At 44.1% G+C, this 20,786-nt stretch overlaps 1 protein-coding gene and 1 long non-coding RNA gene across 6 annotated transcripts in view; one reads left to right on the top strand and one right to left on the bottom strand.

The window, feature by feature from the left end:
- Positions 1-1,538: 1,538 nt before the first annotated feature.
- SMARCE1 (SWI/SNF related BAF chromatin remodeling complex subunit E1) overlaps positions 1,539-20,786 on the bottom strand; it is a 28,077-nt gene continuing 8,829 nt past the window's right edge. For all 5 annotated transcript variants that reach the window (XM_083408723.1, XM_083408725.1, XM_083408726.1 and 2 more), the window contains 7 exons: positions 16,684-16,764; positions 15,565-15,696; positions 14,733-14,904; positions 11,754-11,926; positions 8,654-8,755; positions 5,723-5,933; positions 1,539-3,239 (listed from right to left, as the gene is read on the bottom strand). In XM_083408723.1, coding sequence (XP_083264849.1) covers positions 3,028-3,239; positions 5,723-5,933; positions 8,654-8,755; positions 11,754-11,926; positions 14,733-14,904; positions 15,565-15,696; positions 16,684-16,764 — 1,083 coding nt within the window. In that variant the 3' untranslated portion in view covers positions 1,539-3,027. The remainder of the gene's footprint in view (positions 3,240-5,722; positions 5,934-8,653; positions 8,756-11,753; positions 11,927-14,732; positions 14,905-15,564; positions 15,697-16,683; positions 16,765-20,786) is intronic.
- On the top strand, positions 16,771-20,357 carry LOC310662025. Its single transcript, XR_014504202.1, has 2 exons — positions 16,771-17,346; positions 17,455-20,357. It is a non-coding gene; the product is annotated as an uncharacterized lncRNA (long non-coding RNA).

Here is a 20,786-nt window from a genome sequence, read left to right as displayed (position 1 = left end):
GCTCATGCTCCATGCCCCCCCCAACGCCACCTTACAGTCTCTTTCTCAAGATTCCCTGCCAAAGCTCTGATGTATTTGCAACCAACCAAGAAAGAACTAAATCGTCCCAGCACAGCAAAGACTGGCTAGCAGTCGTCTCTACAGGTTCAGGGGTGCATCATTAGGGCAGTCCTGAATATTCTTTCATTTAGATTTTTTTTTGGGGGGGGGAATGAAAACCACCTTTTCATGGGAACTGAAATATTCCTCAGAAATCCCTTCAATTGAGAGATTAAATTTCTTTTTTGATCTTGCTCCCTGCCATGGTTTCCCCGCTCTGTTGTTGGTTTGGTACCGTTTCCCTTCAAAGTTACAGTGGTGCCTCGCAAGACGAAATTAATTCGTTCTGCAAGTTTTTTCGTTCTACAAGTTTTTCGTCTTGCGAAGCACCACTGTGTATTGACGGTTTCCCATAGGAATGCATTGGCGGTTTTAAAAAAAAGGTGCAAGACGTTTCGTCTTGCGAAGCAAGCCCATAGGGAAATCTGTCTTGCGAAGCAACTCAGAAAATGAAAAACTCTTTCGTCTTGCGAGTTTTTCGTCTTGCGAGGCATTTGTCTTGCGGGGCACCACTGTACTACTTCCTGGATTATTCCTGTATAGGCAATCTTGCCCGTCAAGGATGACTCTGTTATAAGAGGGCGACGTGAGCGCACTGCAGATTTGGTTAACTGATGAGATCAGTGAAGGGAAACTGAGGAGGGAGGCAGAAAATAAAAAAGGTGGGACACATATAATCCATGCTGCTAAATGTACAGTCAAGCATTTGCCAAAAAGGAGGAAGACAATGCCCTCCCAAAATCCCCAAAGTAGCTTTGGCTCAGCCAGCTTCCTGCTGAGCTAGCTAGCTAGGTTTCTTACTTATTTTTACATTCACATCTTCCCTTTCAAAGTGGCATATTTGTTTTCCCCTCTCCCTATTATATCTTCACAATGCCCTTGTGAGGTAGGCTGAGAGATGACTGGCCAAAGGTCATGGGGCAGAATGGAGATTTGAAGCCAGGTCTCCCAGGCTGCGTACATACCATACCTTTCAAGCACCCCTCCCTGTGAAGACCCCTGGGAACTATAGCTCTGTGAAGGGGTTAACTATAATCCCCATGCTTCTTTGGGGAGGATGCACTTTCAACGTGTTGTACAGTCAGACCTTGGTTCTCGAACGTTTTGGCTCCCGAATGCCGCAAACCCAGAAGTGAGTGTTCCGGTTTGCTAATGTTGTTTGGAAGCCGAATGTCCGACGCAGCTTCCGATTGGTGTAGGAAGCGCCTGCAGCCAATCAGAAGCAGTGTCTCGGTTTCCGAATGTTTTCAAAAGTCGAACAGACTTCTGGAACGGATTCCGTTCAAGAACCAAGGTATGACTGTACAGGCTTGTTGGAAGGAGTTGAAGATTTTTTTTTAAAAAAGATGGTTCTCTTCAGAGGTCTATTTCCCCTCCTTGGGGGTGGGGAACCAGTGCTTTAAACAAATGTGTTTGAGACAAGTACAGACCGCTACCACTTTTCCATTTTCTTAAAACATGTTTTAGTTTATTACGTGAAAAACCATTTAAAACAGAACAAAGAGAGTTGTTTGAAAAACAAAACAAAACAAAACCCACCATAAATCCTTAAACCAACAAGGGATTAGGAGACACTCACAAAAAGACTGGCGTTGCCTTCCCTTAACGTTACTAATTTATTTTTTAATCCTCTGAGAAGACGTCTGTGGAGGGCAACCCTGAAGCAGAATTCTCAGACAGCCAGCGTTTAACAAGGAAAACAAATAACTTGGTGGTGCTGTAAGGGATCCCAAGAGCTTGCTGCAACTCCAAAAAGCTGTTTGACGTGAATTGCTTGCATGGTGCTGTGGTAGCACAGCGCAGCGTGGGAGGGGAAACACTCTGACAAGCTTCAAACAATTGCCTTGGATTGTGTTCCACTACCGCCTTTGCATCAAATTGTTCTTAGGAAAGGGATCAAGGAGAATAAAAATGGCGGTGATGGGAATCCCTCAAGGATCCCACATTGCTCCATAGAGCCGCAAGACTTAATGAAGCTGTATAATGCAGCTGCATTTTCAGTGGGAATGGTCTTAATCACCATGTGCCTGGGGAGAAACTGCATTCTGGTTAAAGGCCTTTCTCACATTTCAGACTTCTGAAATATTACATTTATCTCCATTTTTTCTCCCAGTGTTGGAAAGTCAGATTTTCTTTTACAGACAATGAAAAAGGGGAACATTAAGAGCAAAGAAGGTGTCCTGCGATTGTAGCTCTTATCCAGATCTTTCCATGCTAAGTTGTATAAGGATTTCCCTAACAAGTTCTTTAGATAAAAAACAAAACAAAAACTAGTTTAAAACTATGAGGTGTGTGGTGTTGTTTTAAAAGTGTTTTGGGTAGAGAGGAAATTTCCTTTCTTCACAAAAACGAATGGCAATTTAATTTTGCAGGAAGGAAGTTTTCTTTTCACTGATAACCAATTTTTAATTATATCTGAAAGGAATGGAAATCTGGAGTATCAGTTCCACGCACAATTTTAAATAATGTGAAAGAGGGAGAGTGAATTTGGCAGAACTTATAACTTAATAAGCTGATTTGAAGTTGCCAAGTCTCCAACTGAGAACAAAGGGATTGTTCAGATATGTGGATGCTTCTCTAAAACACTCTATATCTTTTCCCTGGAAAGAGGGCATAAGGAAAATTTTAAAAAGCAAACCATAGAGTAAAATTGCTTCCTTGAGAGAAAAGAGTGATGCTGCTGTTGTGGATTATGATGCAGCTGTGTGCGAGCTGTGATCTGCTTCTGTGCCAAATGATCGCTCTAAATCCATTCGTGACCCCTGGATATCTGATGTCACAAAAAGTTAAAATGCCCAGTAACCATTTGGCGGTGACCAATATACATGAAACGATATCAAGAGGAACCTATATACCACCTCTTTTCTTTCTCATGCTGTTAATCTTTTGTTTTTAAAAAAGGGAGATGCATGAAAAGTAGCTAAAAATTTATTCTTTCTTTTCACTGTCTTCCGGAACCACCGGGTCAGCTGGCGGTTCTTCGACCATGGCGCTGTTGCTTTCGGAGCCGGTGTTGCTGTCACTCGTTCCTTCCTCCGCCATGCTTTCGACTCCTTCCTGGCCGCTCTCCTTGTCTTCCGGAGTGGATGTCCCTTCACCGTTTTGCTGGCTCTCAATGGTTTCTTCCGCAGGAGGCTCCTCTGCCATAGAAACAAGTTTGTCAGTGAGATTTCCCCTCCTTTGAATTTAGAAAGCTTTTCAGGCACAACAATAGGCGTCCAAACAACGCATGGCATGCCCAGAAAGAAAACAAAACAAAGCAATCCTGTCTTGAGAGTTGCTATTTGTAAGATGGGTATTGTTTGTAGATTCTTGGGGCAATAGTTGGCTTGTAGAGCCTAGGTTGTGTAACAACCAAGTATATACAAAGGGGAATTAATATTCGGTAATTTGGCAGACTGGTTACTTATCACAGGGATATGGCTCAGTAATCATATTAAACAAGGTATGGAAATTCAGAACCTGTTTTAATTGCAGTTTCCCCAAATCCTCCACCTTAAATTCCACCAGCATTGTTTGAAACCTCCCTAGCTGGCCTGCTGCATGAACTCTAACTTCCCTTTACTGAAAATGTGCAGCCACCTCTCCAACCATTGGCTGGACTGCTATGATGTCATGGAATGAGCATTTTGAAGGCTAAGTTCTGCCAGTACAGGGGCTTAGGGGCAGAAAGGGCTGTGAATGGTTGTTGGGAAGATGTGGGGGAAAGGTGAGGAGGCACCACTATAGCCAAGGTAATCAACTGCTGGGCTGAGCGAACGAAGGGAGAGTGTGCAGTACAATGGGGAACAGATTCAAGGAAGTCCAATTCCACACAAAAGCGTTCCCTTACTGACATATTTCTTTGGGGGGTGTTGGCACAGCCTAGTTCCTGCCTTCCTTATGCCCCAAATTAAGATGTGAGCACAATCAGGATGGCGGAGAGGCAGAAGTGCTTTCGTGGTCTGCACAAAAAGGGGCAATCCCTACCAACACCACCCCTCCTAGCTCCAAGGAATAATAATAATAATAATAATAATAATAATAATAATAATAATAATAATAATAATTTATACCCCACCCATCTGGCTGGGTTTCCTCAACAATTCTGGCTGCAGGCCCTGCTGCCTGGCTGCATAACCCTTCAAACTGTATCAGAGTTATTATTCGTATTCTTATTTAAATAACTTTTTTATTAGGCTTCATAAATAAGGATCACAGGAATAATAAATGATACAAATAAATAGACCAAGTCTCATGGCATTTGTGTATCACAAAAGGAGCATAATAAATTTGTAGTGATATCTACAACATATGGTTCATGATTAGTGGTCAATGTGTAAGTTCCTGGTTTGTGAAGTGGTTTAAGAAAAACAATAAAAAGGGGGAAACGGGACAGAATAGAATTAACATTCAATTAACATCACATACCCAAATGCCTAATCAGGAGTCCTGGTGATTGTGCTTAGATTAAGAATGAGCAATAGTCATTTTCCCTCTTATGTTACCAATGAAACAATATAACTGAGTTATGAGCAATGATGAAAGGAGCAGGCCTACTATTTCCCCATAGACTTCCCCGGAGTTCATTCTTTCAGTCTTGGTAGCTCAGTTGGTAGAGCATGAGACCCTTAATCTCAGGGCCGTGGGTTCAAGCCCCATGTTGGGCAAAAGATTCCTGCATTACAGGGGTTTAGACTAGATGACTCTTGCAGCCCCTTCCTACTCCACAACTCTATGATGCTAGGGTCTGGGGGGCTCTGCACTCTCTCCCAACAAGGAAAGCATGTAAGGAAAGGCAGTTTCTCTATTCTATTCTTCACTGAGAGCTTTGTTTCCCCCTGGCTGCGGGGTGGAGTGGGAACTAGTTGTTACAAAGCCTCAACGCCTACTAAGAGAAAAGGGCCCCTCAGAGGCAAACTTGTTTTCCATTGAACCATCAGCTGCTGGACCCAGAGGCATAAATCAAGGAAGAACTCCCGCTCTGGGCACCTCTACTTCAAGGCTCTTACCCAGCCTGACTGCACCAAGTTCGGGAAAGTTCGTCCTCTTTTTTCTCACAGAAGAGGAGACCTTGTTTGAATGAAAGCCTGGCTGTATCATAAATGGCAACTAGAGACAAGCCCTGGTTATTAAGTCAATGCAGAGTTCAGTCTTCTTCACATCTGCATCACCAGACATGGCTGTAACCTGTTCCCGCAGTGATGCGCGAGACGTGAAAAAGGGGAAGCCACTGGTTGATGCGGGAGCCTATTAAAACTCAACTGTGCTACTCGATGTAGTGGTACCTCGGGTTAAGAACTTAATTCGTTCTAGAGGTCCGTTCTTAACCTGAAACTGTTCTTAACCTGAGGTACCACTTTAGCTAATGGGGCCTCTCGCTGCCGCTGTGCGATTTCTGTTCTCATCCTGAGGTAAAGTTCTTAACCCGAGGTACTATTTCTGGGTTAGTGGAGTCTGTAACCTGAAGCGTCTGTAACCTGAAGTGTCTGTAACCCGAGGTACCACTGTACAGACTCCAGATCCTTTAAGAAAAGGCTCAGTTTAAAACATCAGCCCTTCTTCCGACCTCGGCTACATGCCCCCCTCATGCCCCACTCCTGCTTCAAGGGAAGCCCCCCCGCCCGGCTTGCCACATGATTACCTGCTTCCATCGGAGTGCTCCCCTCCTCTTTCTTCTCCTCTGCCTTGCTGGCTGCTTGCTCCTCCTCAGCGCTTGTGCTGTTCTGATTGCGCTCGGCTTGCTCCGCGGCCTCCTTCTCCCTCTCCTCCTGCCGCTTGCGGGCCTGCTCCTCGGCCTGAGCGATTTCGGCCGCTATCTTCTCCATGTCCACCTCCACCTTCAGGCTGCACAGCTGGATGTGGGGAAGAGGGAAAAATCACGCGTTACTTTTAAAATCCAGGTTCTCTCATCACCTTGGGGCTGCAGGCCCAAGTCCTGTCTCCACTATGACGTCACTAGGCAGCCTTAGGCATGGCATTTTCTCCCAACTTCAGTCTCCCCTCCCTCCGATATACGATAAGGGAATAATACATACAGCAGAAATATGATGCACAATATGTATGAATAAATCACACTGTAGGTGTGATTCATATACACTATCTTAAATAGATATTTTAGCACAGAATCAAAGCCAAAATCCAACATTTGTGGCAGCTGCAAGCCATCTGTGCTGGCAAAGCTCAGAAACTATTATTCCTAAGAACCAACAAGCTTTGTGTGTTTCAGTTGTAGCTTACAAAAAAACCTTTAAAATTAATTTGAACTAGTCCGATCTATCACTGCTTGGTTCCGGTGGTGGGGATATTCCAGGCTCACATCTTTATTTCAACAGGATTGGTAAGATTCCTGTTGGAAAGTGCTGGGACCACATTATAGATTAATTCACCCCCCCCCCCCCAAATCCTGTGGGGCTTGGTGAGGCAGCACAGCCAGCGATGCATTCACAGCCACAGCATTCGCGCCAGCCAGGGAAGAAGGTATGGGGAGAGAGGCAGGGAAAATGTCCCCCTTCATCGAGTCAGCTCCCAGGCTGGAACAGCAAAGCATCCCAGGTTGGCCCTGTGGCTGCCATGTGATGGCAGGAGGGTCTACACAGGAGCCAGCAGTTCCCTCCCGCAAAATCACATTTCAGAGGTTTCTGTTGGCTACTGCCGGCCAGGATGCCACCGCCAGCAGTTTCTGCTTGCCTGCTGTTTGGGCAGGAGCACTGGGACACTTCTGACCAGCAGGGCTTCCCTGCCTATGGTGGAGCTCCGGCAGTGCCACACAGGGCAGAGGGACATCTCCGCTCCATTCAAAGCCCCTCTTGTACAGAAGGCTGTGTGTGTGTGGATTGCTTCACTCACATACCAGAGACAAAAAGCTGACTGTTGCAGCCAGTGCCTTTTTTCGGGGGGGGGGGGGATGCATACCCCTAAACATTTTGTGAATCTGAGTTTGGCTTCACTGAGGGGCAGTATTTCAAGATGAGTAGGAAAATGAGAGTACCCTTAAACATTTTTTTAGGAGAAAAAAAGCACTGGTTGTAGCCACGGTTTACTATAAAAACATCTACTGCGTCAGCTTTTGAAAATTTTCTTACCCATAAATGGTTCTGTTTGTGGAACAGATTTTACACACGCCCCTCTGACACATCAAGCTGGGATTACGATGGGAGTTTTTATATTTCTGTCATTGCTGTACTTATGTGGCAAACTGTTTTGTGTGGAAAAGTGACATGCATTATTTTTTTTGGGATGTTGTTGTTCCAATGATAATCTGAATTTCACACCTTCAGTTTTCTACAGCAGGCTCCAACAGCCAGACTGCAACTCCCTAGACGTTTCCTCTAGAGTTTCAGCTAGTCAGGACGGGTTGTGGTACCGAAACGGAATCACTCCCCTTTGTCAAACAACCATTTCATTAATAAAAGGAACTTGGCCAGCAACAATGAGCGTGCAGTTTAGCTTGGGGTGTTATGTGGGCCTGGAGCAAAAGCAGTGCTTTTAAAAAAAAGTTTAGGGGTACTCTCATTTTCCTACTCATCCTGAAATACTGCCCCTCAATGAGGCCAAACTTAGATTCATAAAATGTTTAGGGATATGCGTACCCCTGTGTCCCCCCAGAAAAAAAGCACTGCGCAAAAGTAAATAGTTACTAAGACAGAAAGCAGTTCTGCTGTTTGGGTCTCAAACATCATGAGTCACCAGGAAGCACAGGAGCTGGGTATGTTGGAGGTGAGCCATCGCGTTCATTCCACGTCAAATATTGTGAGCCTTGCTGAATCTTAAAAGCTGAGATGGGCCTCGTTTCCAGAGAAGTGATTAATATGTCTGGGTGTCAGACTAAGGCAGCGGTTCTCAACCTGTGGGTCCCCAGATGTTGTTGGACTACAACTCCCATCATCCCTGAGCTCTGGCCTTGCTAGCTAGGGGTGATGGGAGTTGTAGTTCAACAACATCTGGGGACCCACAGGTTGAGAAAGGCTGGACTAAGGTGTGTTTGGCTCACATGAGAGAATGCTCCCCCACTGACAATATTCCTACACATAGTAAGCTAGGATGTTAGTGAGACAGGCCACCTGAAACCCAGCATGTTAGTGAGAACGCTAATCTTCTATTTGAAGGTATATCCAGCAATCTGAGTCTTCTCCACAAACTGCCTTTGGACATGGTGCAAGTTAACCATCTCAGTGAGAGCTAGCTCTTATGAGGAAAGTCTGTGAACTCTTTGGGCCTGTATTTATTTTGTCTTGGAACTAGACTACTGGTGCAAGGTGCTATTTCCCTTTTGCTCCTTCCCAACCTGTGTACTGGGAGGCACAATATTTCAAAAGGTGAAGCCTTGCTTCAAAGGAAACTACCCTAGGGCTGATACGCAGCAGAAAACAAAGTCTCAGGCTCATTCCCTAGTCTTTCCAGACAAAAGAGTTCATGGAACCGGACAGACTCAGTAGATCAAAGTGTTAGAAAACTGCAATGGCAGAGGATTTCAGCTCTTCCCCCTCTCTGTTTTGGGGAGTCACACATCAGCCCTTGACTGAGAAAGCCTACTAGTCCATGGAACAAGTAGAAAAGCTCTGAAGAACCCTACCCTCTTCAGCTCATTGTTAAAGGATTCTGTACTCTCCAGGAACTTCCTTTTCTTGTCCTGGTGACGTTCTTCAATCTGCAGGAGCTCAGCTTCTAGTTTCCGCTGTGAGTGGAAAATGAGATTAAAAAGTAAGCACATAGCTGCAACACAAACACACAAGTTAATTCAAATGTTCATGCGAAAGACTGCTATATTTGAGAGTGGGGAATTTGAAGAAAAATATGCAGATCCTCTACTTTGAAAGAAAAGCAGATGATTTCAGAAACAGAATGAAGCCAAGTAATGTGAACCATTTTATTCCACTGGCAAACACCTCCCAAGAAATTCTTGCCACTCTCTTGCCTGTGGACCATTTCAAACATCCCTCTGCCTGAGACTTGTAAGAATGGTTAGAGCTGAGGCCTCTTCACGGGATCATAGTTCTAAAGACCCATATTTGGGATGTGTGTATGTGGGAAGGTTTAAGACTGTAGTATAATCACGTCCTTAATTTCTGCTAATAAGGAAGTAAAGTTTATTGTTGGCAGCACACCAGAATGCCTCAAACACTTTACAAACAGGTTATTACGCTCCAGACCCAAGCTTAAACACATTGCAAATGGCTGTAAAAATGCTAATTTATCTGTGCTTTAAAATAAGACTCTCACTCTCACTCCATACCTCTCCATATACATACACACATGCCTGACTGCTTGAACGCTAAGATCCATATTTTACAAGTCCTTCTATTATCAATTGAGTGTGTCCTGGTGACATTTCCATTTGTGTGCCGAGATGGTCCACAACTGTGAACTCTTTCCCAAGAGATTTGTCAGCCTGAATGCATTTGGAAGGTGTTAGTTGGGCTGGCTTTTTAGCCACACAGTTCAGAACGTGCAGTGCTATATTGAATTTAGTTTTAATATGCACATATGCTGCCTCCTGAAGTATACAAAGGAATTCTCAAGTTGTCCTCATAGCTAAGTGTAAGCTCTACCCAAGGACTTATTGGTGGTGGATCCAACACTGTGGAACCAACAGTTCAGGATCAGGTATTATAAAGTTGCACTAAAAAGAGGTGGCTCATTTTACATCCTTAAGACATCAATGACTTCCCTTCTTCTCTTTCCATACTTCATTTTACATATCATAAATCCCTGCATATTTTACAAAAACTATACCATTCAGTATTCCATTATTGCATCCATCGTGACTTATTTACATGAATTTATCTTAATGCTGCCAACGTTTTCAGCTGTACACAATTATTTCCCATCAATTCAATAAATGTTTTCCAATCTTCTCTAAATGTATGTTCTTCTTGTTCTCTTATTCTATATGTTAAGTCTGCAAGTTGTGCATATTCTGTCAACTAAAGTTGTCATTCTTTTTTGGTTGGGACCTCGCTTGTTTTCCATTTTTGGGCTAACAAAACATGGGCCGCAGTAGTAGCATAGATAAATAACCTTTTTCGACACCTGGGAATTTCAGTCTGAATTATCCCCAACAGAAAGGACGCTGTTTTTTGAGGGAAAGTATTTTTTAAAAAAAATTTCCCCAATTCATTGTGGATCATTTCCCAATACTCTTTTACCCTTTTACAAGTCCATCATATATGAAAGAACGTTTCGTCCACCTCTTTGCATCTCCAGCACTTATCTGATTCAGTCTTATACATCTTAGCAAGCCTACTCAGAGTTAAATGCGAATCATTTTCAGGTAGTTCGCCTTCAAAGAATAGCATGCTGTAAACTTCAAGTCACTTTCCCAGAGTTTTCCCCAGAGGTTAAAATCTATTTTGTGTCCTATATCTATTGCCCAGTGTGTCACTGAGGCTCTAACAAGCTTGTCTTTTGTTTCCCAGTCTAATAACATATTATACATTTTAGACAAAAGTTTCTCTTTGTTTTGTAGAAGTTCTTTTTCAAATTGTGAGCTTTGGTCTGAAAAAACATTTTTCCCCAATCTAATTTAAACATTTCATGTAACTGATGGTATTGTAACCAATCCGTAACTTGGTTTTCAGTTTAGGTTCCCCACACCCTGTACATACCATTGTTTTTCTATCCTAAATCTCGGAGAAGGAACACTTAGTTCACATATTTAGCAACTCGGGAAACAAACCCTAGCATGCAGAGAAATAGCCTCTGGCAGTTTGCATGCTAATGAAAAGTTGCAACAGCGTCTTTAGAAAGAGTGGCTCCTAGTTTCACCCGGTTCAACAGCTGAATCTCTGTGACAAAGTACAGCATGTACGGGGATATTTAAAGAGGTAGTCCAGACCTTTTGTTACATTTGATCTCTCTACAGAAATCCTCTAAAGCGCTAAATGTTGGGCCTCCCCCCACAATCCCCCAAAGTCAGAAAGAGATAAGTTCTCTCTCTCTCTCTCTCTCTCTGTGTGTGAATCATATGCCCAGGATATGTGTTCAGCTACTTCAAGAGACTTGTAGGTTCTCCCCAAGCTGCTTTTTGAAACACATGCATGTTTATAGCAAGATCCGCTCCCCCCGCAAGATACACTTGCAAGAAGCAGCAGCAAGAGATACAAATAACGATACACGAGTTGTTTGGGATGAGGTGGAAGAAAATGAAAGGTAAACAAATCATTCAAGAAAACCAACGTCATCTTATATTTCTGCACCATCTTGAAAGAAAGTGGGCGGTGGGGGGGGGGGGAGTCCCTGAGTTGCGGATTGGAGGGAGGACTTTTAAAACAAGGACTAGAATTGAACAGGACTGTAACAAATCAGAAAAAAAGTTTGCCAAACGTGTCTCTAAACAGGTGCAGCTGCTGTGCTCAAACAATTTCAGGCCACAGGAAGTCCAATATTATGGATGATTTCAGAGCCCAAGGACAGAACAAAGTTCAGTATTTCTAATAAAGAAAATACTGAAGGTATTTCAAATTTTTCTTCACCATCAGCAGAGAAAAGGCCCCCTCCCTAGCAGTGCTAGTGACAGGGCTCAACAACGGGGAGATTTTACCTGAATAACAGGTAGATTTCAAAACACGGGTGTGTGTGTGTCTGCTGCTGTCATAGGCACAGATATCATCCGGGCACATCTCACATGAAAAGCTATTATGTTTATTAAGCGTTCTCATATAGCCAAACTTTACCTGGTGAACCATTAAGGACTGGACTTGGCGTTTGAGAACCTGCATCCTTGCCGTGGTGACCACGGATCTGACATCGGGGACGACGCTTTCACTCAGAATCTCACTAATTAAGCGGTGATTTCTCTGGAAACGGGCTGTGGCAGTGTGCTTCATAGAAAACCCGTCGTCGTAATCTGAAACAAAAATGTAGTTACATTATAGAAGATACCAGGGCAGTTTTCAGTTTTAACACTGCTTAGCTTCACAGCTAACACTGCTAAGTAACTTTGGGTTGTATCTAATGTCAAGTCCTACTCACAAGTAGACTCACTGTAGTAATGGGAACGACTATCTTAGGTTGCTTATTTCGATGGCTGTACCTAAAGTAGGACTAAGACTGGATACAACCTCTTGAAGCGTACAGCTTTCTGTTCACTCTATTCCTTTCTGTCACTTCGCTACCCCTCCCAAGAATCTCCAAGTTTCCCGAAATCCTGAAGCCTGGCTTTGTGGAGTGCTCTCCCCAAGAAGGCCCGCCTGGTGCCTTTGTTAACATATCTTTAGGCACCAGGCAAAAACATTCCTCTTCTCCTAGGCCTTTGGCTAATTCAACAATCCATGGCCTTTTAAACTGTGTGTGACTCTTATGCTGTCCAACAAGTTCAGGACTGAACTGTTATTTGAACAGTAGACAACCCAGCTCGTGCCTTTAGCCACCACGACCTACGAGCTCTCAAACTCAATGTTTCCTGTTCTAGGTGTCACTAGATGCAGGTTCTTTTCTCTCATACAGAAGCCGCAGACGGATTCAGAATTAGAGGAAGCCAACAGTGGTACCTCGGGTTAAGTACTTAATTCGTTCTGGAGGTCCGTACTTAACCTGAAACTGTTCTTAACCTGAAGCACCACTTTAGCTAATGGGGCCTCCTGCTGCTACCGCACCGCCGGAGCACGATTTCTGTTCTCATCCTGAAGCAAAGTTCTTAACCTGAAGCACTTTTTCTGGGTTAGCGGAGTCTGTAACCTGAAGCGTATGTAACCAGAGGTACCACTGTACATTGCACTCTGAAGCACATTTAGTCAGAAGAAAACCTCGCTATGCTCCGCAAGGCTTTCTGCCATGTTAGTATGCGAAGTATTGCAACCTTGGAAGAGCGAAGAGGGCAACCTGTAGGAAGATCTAGCCTAGGGCTGGACAGCCTGTGGCCCTCTAGCCAGCGTGGCCAACGGTCAGGATGATAAGAGGACCCTACTCTACCTCTACATTAAAGAGTCTCTTCCCTAGCTTATGTTTGTTTATGAAAGCGATCATGAACATCATCATCCTTGGCTGCTACATAGAGTGAGAAAGGAACCAAGCTGTGCTTCACAGATGGGTGGAGCACTGGCCTTCTTTTTGTAGAGGAATGTATATGTGCCATCAATGAAGGAAACAGGAAGGTGGCTTTTTGTTTTGTTTGCTTTTCTGCAGAAGCACAGCAAGCCCTCGCCCTGTCATCTTTCCCAGCACAAGTCATTGCTTAAACTGAATGGCAAACTTGCCGCCACCCACCCATCCTCCCCTAGCCAGAACCACCTACAAACAAACAAAAGACTGCCAGAGACAGTCAAGCACCAAAGGGCTTTTTAAATTTTTGCTTTGAAGAGGGGGAGGATAAATACCGGCTATGGGTTTGGCCTCATATCTAAACAAAACTTTATTTTTGGATAGGTTTCACCGAGGAGCCACCCTGAATTTCTAGCCCATCCCTTCCAGCCAATGAGTTCAGATTGATAAAAACGTTGGACGTCTGACAGCAGCAAGGCTAGCATTTAGTCTGGCTCGAGAAATAAAATGATTGCGCACTCAATATGATCCCTCACCCCATGCTTAATTTCTGCCGTGAGAAGTAGGAGAGAGAAGCTTACTTGTAATTCTTATTATGTCTCCTTAAACCCCCATCCCTGCAAATCCTAAGTGTGTGAGGGCTTACTCTGGTCTCATGAAAGGCATTCTGCATAGGTTTGTGTGTTCTCTGTTACCCTCACCCCAAGTTGGAAGGCTGAATCCTGGCAAACGCAGGTTCCAGTGATAGGATAACAGAGCGCTCTCTCTCTCTCTCGCTCTCTCTCTCTCTCACACACACACACACACACAGCAAGAAAAGGTGTTGCAATGTGAGAGCTGGAAAAATCCACGTTTCCCTGCAACTGAAGAGTTAGAGAGCTAGGATGACTTGATCCTATTCAGCCACTTCAACAGAGCTGTGCAATCGCCGCAATAAAGCTCATGATTTGGAAAAGGCACCAAGAAATGGGGGCCTGGCCCTTTTCACGCCTTCTGAAGTCCAAAGACCAGACACGCAGAGATTGTGCTGGAGATTGTTCCTGCAGGCAGAGAAGAGGGATGCTCCCTCCGATTCCCTGATCTAGGCTCTTTGCTCAGCATCCCCGCAAAAGAATGTGTTTTGATTCTGCCTCTCAAGATTAAAGAGCATATATTCAGTATCACTTAATGCAGGTAGCTTAAATGTTCAGCCGGGACAATGAGGTCCTCCTCTGAGGGTTTTCTGCTGGGTCTCTCACTGCGAGAAGCCAAGCTACAGGGAACCAGGCAGAGGGCCTTCTTGGTAGTGGTGCCCTCCCTGTGGAATGCCCTCCCATCAGATGTCAAGGAAATAAACAACTATCTGAAGGAAGCCCTGTTTAGGGAAGTTTTTAATGTTTGATGTTTTACCGTGTTTTTAATATTCTGTTGGGAGCTGCCCAGAGTGGCTGGGGAAACCCAGCCAGATGGGCGGGGTATAATTAATAAATAATTACTATTAGTAGTATGGATCACCCACCACCAAGCTGCTGGGGGTAAGTGACGAGATTGATTTGGGACGAGTAACTGGCCCAAGGGTTCCTGCTAAATTCTATTGCCAAGCAGCCTTTTGGAGTAAGAAGTTTCTGCTTCCCCACCAACCCCCTTGCCATTCCTTACGGGCAAAAAGCGCCACACCTGCTACTCCTGCTTACCATCCGGGTCTTCGGCAGGCTGGATGCTCATGTAAGGTTCGCCCTTCTCCATCCTCGACTGCCTTTGCCGGCTTTCCTCCTCCAGGGCGGCCTCGGCGCGGCTTTTCGCGTTGATGTAGGCAAGGTAAGCGGGTGAGTTATGGTAGGCCTTCATTGACTCGTTGTACTCTATCTATAGTTTTGACAGATACATTTTAAAAATCGCACCCAAAACAGTCTCCCTTGCCCTTGGGGGAATCCTAAAGGCTCCTTGCAGGAAAACAAGGACCAATTTCACGCGAATCAAGGGGTGGACAACATCTCAGGGCAGCTTTACTGAGGTTCAACTGCTCTCCTCTGCAAAGGTCTCACAGCCAGAGGCAGGGCAGGGTGTCATCTAAACATTTCGGTGCGCGTCCATATATAATGAACAGCAAAGGGAATACAGGAGGAGTGTGATGCTGGGAGGAACTGGAAGAGGGAAATCTCATTAAACTGTGCTTTATTTCCAGGTGCCTTTAGAGTTGGGGGGCAGAGAGGGACGGCACACAACCTCGACTCAGGTTTAATTGAAGGATCTGGTGTTGTGGGCTCTTTTCAAGCAATCCAAGGATCGTGTTTCTACCATACTTTCCTTAAAGCTCCCGGGAGAGCTGGGCTCGCACAGCAAAGAGTTGATTCAGTTTCCTTCCTCAATACCTCTCTCGTATGTGAGTCTGCTTTATCACCTCCTCCTCCAGAGCTAGTCTCTCTTTCTTTTTTAAAAAAGATTTTAGCCTCGTGTGTGCACGTGTGAGAGAGAGAGACGTCCAGTGTCATTTGGGGGAGAGAGAGAGGGATTTCTTCCGTGTACCTTTTCTGCTTCATATTCATTTAAGTACTCTTGCTTCTCTTCATCAGTGAGGTCTCGCCACATCCCTCCAATGATCTTCCCAATTTCCCATAACTTCAAGTCAGGATTGGACGCCTTCACTTGGTCCCAGACCTTAATAAAAACATCTGTAGTAAAGCTCCAGCTAACTGAAAACACATCTATTTTTTTGTTGTTAATATCACTACCATGACTAGGGTCTTTTCTGAGAGCTATCATCACAATGCAAGGTTACATTAAGACAGGGTTTGTTTGTTTTTTTGCTATGCTATGTCCACTGTTTGATTATTTCTCTGGGGCAGGAAGTCAAGAGTTACGACGTTTATCCACTGCCTGGTTTAATTCTCAGCCGCACAGCATCTTTTCCGCCAGTCTTGCCCTTAAATCCTGCATTACGTTTCTTCTCTTTTTGTCTTAAGAGAGGCCGCTGGATGAAACTGGTGTTGCTGTGGTTTTTTTTTAAAACCAGAGATGGGAAGGCCGGTAACACAGTCGTCCTCCTGGCTCAGTGACTCCTCGACAATGGATTGGATCAGGCGCTGTCCTAGGTACTCATTTTAATCAGGAAAAAGCTCACATTTTAAAAAAGGGGGAGAGAAAGAGAGGAATGACGCTGCACCCTCTTTTTTTAAAAAAAGAAAAAAAAACCACACACAACTTTTCAAAAAAGCAGAGTAGGTCCTATTGTCACTACTGCAAAGTCCAGCTATCGAGCTGCACCAATCCTGGATACTTTTAAAACAGAAAAGTATGTCAACAAGTCACCAGATGCATCCTTGTTAGCAGAGAGGGGTGGCAGCAGTTTTAAGCATTGTCTAAATATTCAATTAAATGAAGCTCTTCATTTGTCCCCCGAAAGTACAGTGGCCAAGTTTCGTCCTGCAGCGAAACTAACTCCCCACCCGCTCCATTTGCATGGTTTGCTATTGCCTTCACTGTGAAAAGAGAAGACAAACTGCATTCTTAAGTTTTCCCTTAAGGAAAGAAAAAAACAACACCACACATTCAAGTACACTTTTAAGAACCACCATGAAATAGGTTAAGGCTAACGTGGTTTTGAGGCCTGCTTACTGAAATCAAGACCAAGTGTTCTGTACCCACCTTCCTGCTGTACCTCATGTAGGGCATGAGTGGCTTATCTGGAGGCTTAGGGGGTTTGGGGATTGTGATACCCGATGATGCCTAGAGAAGAACCAAATAAAATCCACTGGTTATCTTATCTCAAACATTTGCGAACCGCCAAGACAGGCATTTGCCAAGAGACGTACACAGGTAAGTGAGACACAGGTGCAGGCAACATTATTAGCTCTCATCAGAAGGGTTACATTCTCCAGCACCCTGGGTCGGGAGTACTTTCCGACAGCACCTCTGATGAATTTGTCAGTACAGAGAATTCTAAATGAAAGAGAAGCAGATTTTCTCTACTTGTAACAGTGGCTTCAAAAGTCCGTTTTCACTTTCTAATGAGAGCAGCTGTTAACTCTACCAGCACTAAATACCTGAGGCTGCATCCACACCTGCCTCACCCCAGTGCTGGAATTAAGCACATCCCTTTTGTAGCCTCCACACCCACAGCTGTATGCAGATTTGACTACTCTTAACTTCCAACTGTTTGTTGGGATCGTTTCATGTTGCAAAACAGGCGGCTCTCCCATAATCCGCCTGCAACGCATAGCAGAGTATGGGTGATGCTGTGTTTGACAGGACCTTTCTAGACAGCTATGATTGTTTAGGGCAGGCATGGCCAAACTTGGCCCTCCGGCTGTTTTGGGACTGCAATTCCCATCATCCCTAACCACTGGTCCTGTTAGCTAGGGACGATGGGAGGTGTAGTCCCAAAACAGCTAGAGGGCCAAATTTGGCCATACCTAGTTTAGGGGAATAGTAGTCACTGCTCCGAATCCTGGGCATACCCAATTTTGACTTCTTTTAGGCTGGCTTCTTGGGGATAGTTGGATTTTACAGCGGTAGCTTTCTTAGATCCCCCACCCCCCGCCCCGAACCACTGCCCAGGAGAACATTAGGGACACTTGCTGCCATAGGCACAGTGGCAAACCAGTGGTCAAGTTCAGGGGTGAATGCAACCTCAATGCTAAAGAAAAGAGACAGGTAACTTTAGGAAGAGGAGAGAGAACAGAACTGAAGTAGGATGGATATTCTTTCACTCAAGGCCTTCTCAGGTTATACTTATTCCATTAAGGCAGGCTAAGGGTGAGGAGAGCCCAGAAAACGTATCATAACAAGAACTCTGCAAGGTTGGCTCCCTCAACCTGTACACCACATGTATCCGAATTTCACTGTCGGAGTCCAAATTAGACTGTGAGTTCCTGGAGGGACCTTTGTCTTCCTTAAAGGTACAAACCGCCAAGCACCTTGCCTGCACTCAATAAGAAAGAAAAAGAAAGACACTAAAACAAATAGGTGTTATTGGCTGGCAGCTACACAGTGCCTTTCTTTCTATGATTTATTTTCTCGTTTCCAAAATACATTATTTGCACAAATACAACCTCTCATCCATCCAAGACAAGCTGACACTTCGTTTGCATTATCTATAGTTTGCCAGAAGGATATAACTCCTCAGTCTTAACACAATTTCCATTAAAAGCCTTGGCTTCCATACTTCTGCTGAAATGAGTGCAGTATATTTGCTATATATATTTTTAAAAAAACCCAAAACCAAATTTATATACTGCTTGGCTATAGCAAAATCTCTAAGTGGTTTACAAACCATGGCTATGGTCAGTGTTCTGTGTTCATGTGGGGACTGAATGCCAACTATATTAAATGGATCCCAAGGGAAGTTGCAAGAGCCAAGTTCCCCACACTATTTCTGATAGTGTGATAACTCTGGGCAATGGAATTCTACCATAATAAACTATTATGTTCCCACATCTGGCAATTGCTTACAGTGCCAGAAGCTCTGACTTGTACCACCATCTCCATGGGCTTCTTGTTCATTTCAATGGAAGAAACAGATCAGCACACACCGTTTCTCAGCTCACGTGGATCTCCTCTTTCCATAGCAATTAATGGGGCAGCCTGCATGAACAAGATTCCACCTGCACCTTGCAACACATATAGCTGTCCTGGAACTGCAGTGTTTAAGATGAAGGCATAAACATACAGACAAGTCTCTGCATGGATTTCAGTTTGAGAGCAGTAAGGTCAATCTCGCAGAATGTGGCAGGACCACTAAGCCTGAGGTAAAGCATGTGTGGCAAGCTTGCAAGATCAGATCTCTAGCATTCCAGAAGCACTTCAACTTTTTGTTTTGTTTTAGGAAAAAAAACCAGGCTTTGCTCCTGCTCATATTTATGAAATGCTTTGAACCAATCAATTCATATATTGCTTCCACTGAAGTATCTATACGTTTTTGAGGTGTATGCATTAGCAACTGTATACAGATACATGCACACACATAACAATGGGACTGAAAACATTCAGTGAATTAATTTAATGCTTATAAATCAATAGGTGTTTTTTTTAAAGACCACATATATTGAAATATACACAGCAGAGAAAGGTGTAAATGCTCATGACATATATACAATGGAAATCTGTGAAACATAAAAACCTGTTTTAATCTGAACCTAAATTCAGATTTTAAAAGTCTTTGGGGAGAAGATTTTTAAATGATGAATGGACAAAAACTGTATTTGGGAAAAACACACACAGACACCTTATGAAGATCTTAGTAATGTAAGAAATCCTTCCTATGAAATGTGATTTAAAAGCATGAAGGGCCATCAATTCCCCGCCATTGTATTGTGTACCTACTGTATCGCTTTGCCACATTGATCTACTTCTGATCTGAGCACCGAGGGCCAAAAGAGGGCTCTCTTCAACTTATCAAATGAGTGTCGTGTTGAGCTGCGGACGAACTCCACAAGGGACACGAGAGTCCCTTGAGAGTTGCACACTTCGGTTTTGGGGCTGCTAGGGGCAGGCCGTGACAGCAGCTACTATGCAATCCAGCCTTGCCCAGCTCAGTATCATCCATATTCTTTGGATTACACCACCCCTGGCCATGCTGTCCACAGCCGATGGGAGTTGTAGTCCAAAACATCTGGAGAGAACCACACTGGGGATAGCTGATGTGCTTCCTTGTTTGACTGTCCAGCGTGGGTGAACACTGCTCTAACACTTACTACAGTTATCAGTTACTAGCAAATTCCAGAAGAGCAACTGCATTTTATTAATTTGTTAGTTAACTTATAAAATGCTTTTTCAAGGTATATTACACATGCTCCTGGAGGGGCATGAGAGCCACTTCCTTATAGCGTTATTTCCGCCCACCCCCATTCTTGTGTAGAAGCAGGCAGGGAATGCATGAAGTGGGCCAGGAGTGGAATTCTTTCCCAGATCTATGTTTCTCAGCTGGGAGTACAACAATCAAAAGAAAGAAAGCATGTAATTAGGAAAAGGAAGCATGGCCTGTATTGACCCGTTACTGCCACATTATCAGGGGGGAATGCATGAGAAAGAAGATCTCACAATGATGTGGTCACCACTGGCAGGTCACTGTGATGCCGTCTACAGCAGCCAGATGACATGAGTTAAGACAGCCTAGGTGCTAACAGGTTATTATGGAGCATTCTCGACCAGCAATGCTTACAGGCTGTTTCTTTCCGAGCCCAATTCAAGGTGCTCGTGGTGCTGTTTAAAGCCCTAAACGACTCAGGCCCCAAATACCTGAAACTGCCTCCTTCTCTACACACCCCATTGGGTGTTAAGATTGGCAGGGGAGGCCTATTGGTTATTCCCCCCCCCCCAAAGCTCATGGGGTGGCAGCCCAGGAAGGGGCATTTTCTATGGCAGCTGCTAAAAAGTGCATCTGGCATCTTCATTATACTGTACAGCTGTTGTCGAATGAAGATGCACCTCTTTACACTGGCTTTTGGCACCAAAGCTGTGTATTTTTAGGGCCAGCTTATGTCTATATTGTTTCTAAACATTGTTTTTCATTTTGATAACCTGCCCTAGGACAATAGGCTGAAGGGCAAGTGATATATATTGACAATAATAGTAAAAATAATGAATGTCCTTTGGCAGTAGATAGGAAGCAAGTAGGAAGGTCAAGATGGTAGTTCTTACTGATTCTTTCCCCAATTTTAAGCTTCTTTTAGGAGGACATCAAAACTTCACATAATTAGTTTAAAAGTAGTAATGGGAAAATCCAAAATGATGTTTAATTCTGAAGGTGA

This window comes from Podarcis tiliguerta (assembly GCF_965153285.1).
Source record: "Podarcis tiliguerta genome assembly, chromosome: 13".
Lineage (NCBI taxonomy): Eukaryota > Metazoa > Chordata > Lepidosauria > Squamata > Lacertidae > Podarcis > Podarcis tiliguerta.
This window is presented reverse-complemented; position numbering and strand designations above follow the sequence as displayed.